The sequence below is a fragment of the Pneumocystis jirovecii genome (assembly GCF_001477535.1).
Source record: "Pneumocystis jirovecii RU7 chromosome Unknown supercont1.31, whole genome shotgun sequence".
Lineage (NCBI taxonomy): Eukaryota > Fungi > Ascomycota > Pneumocystomycetes > Pneumocystales > Pneumocystaceae > Pneumocystis > Pneumocystis jirovecii.
The window spans coordinates 1,265-8,531 of NW_017264805.1; the positions used below are offsets into that span (position 1 = coordinate 1,265).

The 7,267-nt window shown below is 33.8% G+C and overlaps 2 protein-coding genes across 2 annotated transcripts; both read left to right on the top strand.

Moving 5' to 3' along the window:
* Window positions 1–705: 705 nt before the first annotated feature.
* Window positions 706–3,741, top strand: T551_03699 (uncharacterized protein; the record flags this gene model as incomplete). Its single annotated transcript, XM_018375962.1, has 1 exon — window positions 706–3,741. A coding segment is annotated over one exon (3,036 nt), but the record flags the coding sequence as incomplete, so codon positions are not given.
* A 455-nt stretch (window positions 3,742–4,196) lies between these two features.
* Window positions 4,197–7,267, top strand: T551_03700 (uncharacterized protein; the record flags this gene model as incomplete). The annotated part of the gene is made up of 1 exon (XM_018375963.1): window positions 4,197–7,267. A coding segment is annotated over one exon (3,071 nt), but the record flags the coding sequence as incomplete, so codon positions are not given.

The window sequence follows — 7,267 nt, forward strand, 5'->3', positions numbered from 1 at the left end:
GATTTTAACTTGATAAAACTAGATATAAAAAATAAGTAAAAATAAAACAATATAAAATAGTTTTAGATAAAAAATAAAATTGGAATAAAAAATCTAAAATAACAATATTTTTTATGCATAAAAATATTGAATCAAGAAGAATGAAAAGTACGATAATCTTAAAAATAAGATTATAGCTAGCTTTAATAGAACTAGAAGATATTCTAATAATATTAAAACATGTATATCAAATGAAAAATTTTATTTAAAAAAAAGCCATTATAACTGTCGTGTTCGATGCATACTCTAGTGAGAATTTTCTGATTTTTCTAATATTTGTGATAATATAACTGAAGAATATTATAAAAATTTCCTAGATAACTATCTTATATTTTTTTAATTGCCTTTATTTCTTGTTTATGCCCTTTTATACTATTCACTTATTAAGATTTACGATTACCCCACATTTACCCCGCATTTACCCCACACAAATTTAAATACGTGTAGTAAAGCATGTATCACAATAATTGTATGGACACACTAAAGATATACTTTGCACACACAGCTTCTTTGACAAGTTTTGTCACTGAATTTACTTGAACACCCTTAAAATTAAGAATAATTCAAATTTGAAGACATGGTTCTAACATCTCACGTTCAATCAAAATACGCTAATGGAAACTCAAACTCAGCCACACACCACAACGCAACCCACCCACTTTCGTCGGCCACAGCTTGGCGCGGGCGGTGGCGCGGGCGGTTAAGCGGCAGACACAGAAAGTAGTGCAAGGAGCAGATGAAGAAATTCATCTTTTTACTTTAATTGTAGGAAAGGATTATAACAATGATGAAGAATGTAGAAAAAAGATAGAAACATACTGTAAAGGACTAAAAAATGCAAAATTACAACCTGAAGAGATTCACAAAAAACTTGAAGATATTTGTAAAACTGGAAAAGAAAAAGAAAAATGCATTGAATTGAAAACTAAGGTCTCTCAAAAATGTACTCATTTTGAGACAGAACTTGAAAAATTATTAAAAAATCAACAATATGATTGTAGTGAGGAAGAAAAGCAATGTCTATTTTTAGAAAGAGCATGTCCTACCCTTAAAGATAAATGTAATGAGTTGAGAAATGAATGTTATCAAATGGAACGTGATGATGTTGCAGAAAAAGCTCTTTTGAGAGCACTTAATGGAAGCTTTAAAAAAAATGGAAACTGCAAAGAGAAGCTTAAAGAAGTTTGTCTTGAATTAAGCAAAGAAAGTGATGAAATAATGAAAATGTGTCTTAACCAGGAAAAAACATGTCAATCATTAGAGAAAATAGCAGAAAAAAGATGTAGTTCTTTAAAAATACCAGTAAATACCTTACTCACAAGTACTGTTAATGGAATGTGTCTTTTATTACTCAAAAAGTGCTATTTTTATGGGAAGAACTGTGAAGGTGCGGACAAGCCAAAATGTAATGATCTTGAAAATGAATGTAAAAAAAAAGGTTTTATTTATACCATACAGGGTTCAGAATTTAATCCTACAAAATCAAAACCCACTTTGGCAGAGAAAATAGGCCTAAAAGAACTTTATGAAAAGGCAGCAGAACAAGGGATTTTTATTAGAAAGCCACCGCCAGTAGAAGCAACAGACTTATTGGCATTGTTAATTTTAGATTCAAGTCAGAATCAGTCTAATAAAAATGAGAAATGCAAAAAAATTCTTAAAGATAAATGCAAAGATCCTAAAGAAAAAGGGATTCTAAAAGATTTATGCCAGGGAGAAGAACTAAGTAAAGTTGGGGAAAAGAAATGTGAAGAATTAGAAGATGATATTAAAGAAACTTGCAAAATCTTCAAATCAAAAGTTCTCAATAATCATCTCTACGACGTAACAAAAGGAAGTACTGGGATTATTATGTGGGAAAAGTTACCGACATTTCTTAGCAATGAAGATTGTGCAAAGCTAGAATCTTATTGCTTTTACTATGAAAAAGCTTGTTCAGATATCAAAAATAAATGTATGAATATAAGGGCAGCATGTTATAAAAAAGGACTTGATGCAATAGCAAATGAAGTGTTGCAAGACAAATTGAGGGGACTATTGCATGGTTCAAAAGAAATATGGCTTAATAAATTTCAACAAAAACTTGTAGAAGAATGTAAGAAATTTAAAGAATGGACTGACGAGTTATTTGTATTGTGCACAAATCCTGCAAGAGCGGCTCGAGTACTTTCATATGACCTTCGAATGAAGGCAGTCTTTTTGCGAAATGATTTGAACAAAAGACGAGATTTCCCAACGAAAAAGGATTGTGAAGAGCTAGAAGAAAAATGTAGAACATTAGGTGAAGATTCAAAAGAGATTGAGTGGCCGTGTCGTACACTGAATGAGCATTGTGATCGTTTAAGAATTGCAGAACAATTGGAAGAAAAATTGTTGGAAGAAAAAACAAAAGGCCTGGATGAGTTCGATTCATGTATAGAAAAACTTGGCGAACATTGTAATAGTTGGGCCAAAAAAGGAAGATCACAGTTTATTCTTGCATGTCTATCACAGAACATTACTTGCAAAATTGTCACAAAAAATGTTATATCTAAATGTGCAGCATTAGAAGAACATATGAAAACGGAAAATATTGTGAATAAGGCAAAGAGTGAAGATGAAAGAGAATCAATTTGTAGTGTTTGGGAATCATATTGTGATAAGTTCATGTCAAGTTGCAAAAATCTAACAAATGCAGACGGAAATAATAAAAAATGCAAAGAACTTAAAGAGAATTGTAAACCGTATCGTGTTCGAAAAGATCGTGAAGATGCAGTTATGATAGAATTTAAGGGACATCTTGACAATAAAAACAATTGTATAACAACTCTTGATCAATATTGTACGCAATTAAATAATGCAAATAACGGACTCGAAACTTTGTGTATGGATAATACTAAGACCAAAAAAGAAAATAAAACTGTTAGAGAAGAATTGTGCCTGAAACTACTTGAAAGAGTACAAAAAAAATGTCCTAAGTTGAAAAAGGAGCTTCCAAAAGTAAAAAAAGGGCTAGAAAAAAAAGTAGGAGAATATAAAATCATTAAAGATAATGCAGAAAAAGCAATGAAAAAAGCAAATCTTGTCTTATCCATAACAAAAGCAATAAACGATAAATCAGGAAGTAAGAATGTACCTAATTCACTTAACAAAGTAAAAAATCTAACACATTTTAAACTTATGAAAAGAGATATAAAAATACAAGTGACAAAAGAAGATCTAGAAGCATTCGATTTGGTAGCACAAGCGTTTAATTTATATGTAGAATTAAAGGAAATATGCCACCATCTAAAAGAAGATTGTGGATTCAGAAAGGAGTGTAACGCCGTAGAAATATGTGAAAAAATAGATGGAATATGTGCTGGATTAAAACCACTAGAAATAAACTCGCAAGAAATAACAGCAAAGAATACGACTATAACGACAACGACAATAACAACAACGACAACAACAACCGTTACCGATCCGAAAGCATCTGAATGCAAATCCTTACAGACAACAGATACATGGGTTACACAGACATCGACACACACAAGCACATCTACCACCACATCTACAATCACATCAAAAATAACACTCACATCAACGAGGCGATGCAAGCCTACAAAGTGTACCACAGGGGATGATGTAGAGGACGTGAAACCGAGTGAAGGCTTGAGGGTGAGCGGGTGGAATGTAATAAAAGGGGTGATAGTAGCAATGGTTATTTCGTTTATGATTTAGAAAGCAAATGAGCAAGATTTAATGATGAGCATGTATATTTACTAGATGAGCAAGCAGGGTAGGAGAGGAAAGAGTAAGGTAAATTGAGTCATCTCTTCAGCATCAATTGAAAGTGCATTACACATGAAATCACGTGTTCCCTATCTAATTGACCACTATTCTTTGTCTAAATAGCCTTTATTTCTGTATATACTGTTTTTTTATCATTTATCGCCACTGATTGATTTTTACGTTTATCTCGCGTTTACCCCACATTTTACCCCACATAAATTTAAATACATACTAAGCACGTATCATAATAATTCTATGGACACACTAAAGATATACTTTGCACACACAGTGCTTGTCTGACAAGTTTTGTCACTGAATTTACTTGAACACCCTTAAAATTAATTAAGAATAATTCAAATTTGAAGACATGGTTCTAACATCTCACGTTCAATCAAAATACGCTAATGGAAACCCAAACTCAACCACACACCACAGCGCAGCCCACCCCCGTCAGGCACAGCTTGGCGCGGGCGGTGGCGCGGGCGGTTAAGCGGCAGGTACAAACACAGGGAGCAGGAACAAATGATGAGGAAATTTATCTTTTGGCTTTAATTGCAAAAGAAGATGCTAAAGATGATAAGAAATGCAAAGAAAAATTAGACAAATACTGCGAAGCACTAAATAATGCAACAATAAAAGCGGAAGACGTATATGAAAAACTTAAAACTTTTTGTAAAAATGGAAAAGCAGGAGAAAAATGCAAAAATTTGGAAGGCAAAGTCAATCAAAAATGCACTGAATTTCAAGGAAAACTTCAAACAGCTGTTAAGAAAAACATTAAAAATTTGGAAGATACAGATTGTGCAAATGAACAACAATGCCTATTTTTGGAGGGAGCATGTCCAACAAAACTTAAAAATAACTGCAATACTTTAAGAAATAAGTGCTATCAAAAGAAGCGTGATAAAGTGGCGGAAGAAGCTCTTTTAAGAGCAGTTCGTGGAGGTCTAACCAATGAAACTACATGTGAAGGAAAGCTCAAAGAGGTTTGCATAAAGTTGAGTCAAGAAAGTGATGAGTTAACGAAGCTTTGTCTTTACCAAAAAATGACGTGCAAAACATTTGTATCAGAAAAACAAAAAAAATGTAATAGCCTTGAACAGGAAGTTAAAGAAGCACTTAAAAAAAACAGTGAATTACGAGGAAAATGTCTACCATTACTTGAGAAATGTTACTTTCACAGAGGAAACTGCAAAAAAGATGCATCACAATGCAAACTTCCAAATGGAAACTGTGAGGAATATCTACCAAAGTGTGATGAATTGGCAGAAGAATGTGGAAAAAAAGGCGTCATTTATATACATCCAGGACCCGATTTCGATCCAACTAAGCCAGAGCCTACAGTAGCAGAGGACATAGGACTGGAAGAGCTTTATAAAGAGGCTGAGAAGGATGGAATTTTTATTGGAAAGAATCATCTAAGAGATGCAACGACTTTGTTGGCGTTGTTGATCCAAGATTCTAATCTTAAAAAAAAAGAGGACAAAGAGAAATGCGAAGAAGCTCTTGCAGACAAATGCAAAAACTCTCATGAACATGAGGCCTTGGAAAAACTATGTGAGGGAAATAATATAAGTAATGATGGAACAGAAAAATGCAAAGATTTAGAGAATGATATTAAAAAAACGTGCACAAACCTCAAACCAACGATTCTTAGAAATCATCTTTATGATCCAAATGGCGAAATTATTGAATGGTGGAAATTGCCGACATTTCTTAGTAATGAAGAGTGTGCAAGACTAGAATCTTACTGCTTTTATTTTAAAGAAAGATGTCCAGATGTCAAAGAAGCTTGTATGAATCTGTGGGCAGCGTGTTATAAGAGAGGGCTTGATGCACGGGCAAATAAAGTACTGCAAGAAAATATGCGTGGGTTATTACGTGGTTCAAATCAAAGTTGGCTTAAGGAGTTTCAACAAAGATTAGTAAAAGTATGCAAGGAACTAAAAGAAAATAAAGGAAGTTTCCCAAATGATGAAATATTTGTTCTGTGTGTACAGCCAGCAAAAGCTGCACGATTACTTACACACGATCATCAAATGAGGGTTATCTTTTTACGACAACAACTGGATCAAAAGCGAGATTTTCCGACAGATAAAGACTGTAAGGAATTGGGGAGAAAGTGCCAAGATTTAGGAAAAGATTCAAAAGAAATTACGTGGCCATGTCATACACTGGAGCAGCAATGCAATCGCTTGGGGGCTACAGAAATTTTGAAGCAGGTTTTATTGGATGAACACAAGGATACTTTGAAAGATGAAGAAAGTTGTGTAGAATATCTAAAAGAAAAGTGTAATAAATGGTCTAGAAGAGGCGATGACCGTTTCTCTTTTATATGTGTCTTCCAAAACGCTACATGTAAATCGATGGTAGATGATGTACAAGATAGGTGCAAAGTATTCAAAAAAAATATAGAGGCTTCAGAAATCATCAAATTTCTTAAAATTAATAAAAATGAAATAAAAATACTGGAAAGAAATTGTTCTTCCTGGTATCCGTACTGCAATAGATTTTCACCTAATTGTCCAGATCTTGCGAAAGAAAATGTTTTTTGTACAAAGATCAAGAAGCATTGTGAGCCATTTTACAGAAGAAAGGCCTTGGAAGACGCTCTTAAAATAGAGCTTCAAGGGAATTTAAGTGATAAATCTAAATGTGAACCTGCATTAGAAAGATATTGCACTGTATTAGAAAATGTAACTAACACCTCAATTAGAGGATTATGCAAAGATAGTACTAATGATAAGCCTAAAAAGAATGACAATAAAGTTAGAAAAGAGCTCTGTGAGAAATTAGTAAAAGAGGTGGAACAACAATGCAAAGTATTACAAGAGAAACTGAAACAGCCGGCAAAAGACTTAAAAGAAGATTCTAAGACATATGAGGAACTTAAGAAACAAGCAGAGGAAGCAATGAACAAGTCCAGTCTTGTTTTATCATTCGTTAAAAAAGATGAAAATAATGTACCAAAAAATAATAGTGAAAACAATAACAAAAATAAAACCGCATCAAGCAAACATCAAGATACCACAGAATATGCGAAAATACTACGGAGAGGAGTTAAGGATGTAACAGTGACAGAATTGGAAGCCAAAGCATTTGATCTAGCAGCAGAAGTATTTGGAAGATATGTAGACTTGAAAGAAAGATGTGAGAAATTAACCTCGGATTGTGGGATTAAGAAAGACTGCAAAGAATTAGAAAAAGTATGTGGAAAGATTGAGAAGACATGTCTCGATCTAAAGCCTCTGGAAGTGAAGCCACATGAAACAACAACTAGAAACATAACAACTACAACCACAACGACAACAACAACAACCGTTAAAGACGCAAAGGCAACAGACTGCCAGTCTCTGCAGACAACAGATACGTGGGTCACAAAGACGTCTACGCATACCAGCACTTCTACGACTACGTCCACAGTCACATCGAGAATAACACTCACCTCGACAAGACGGTGTAAGCCTACGAAGTG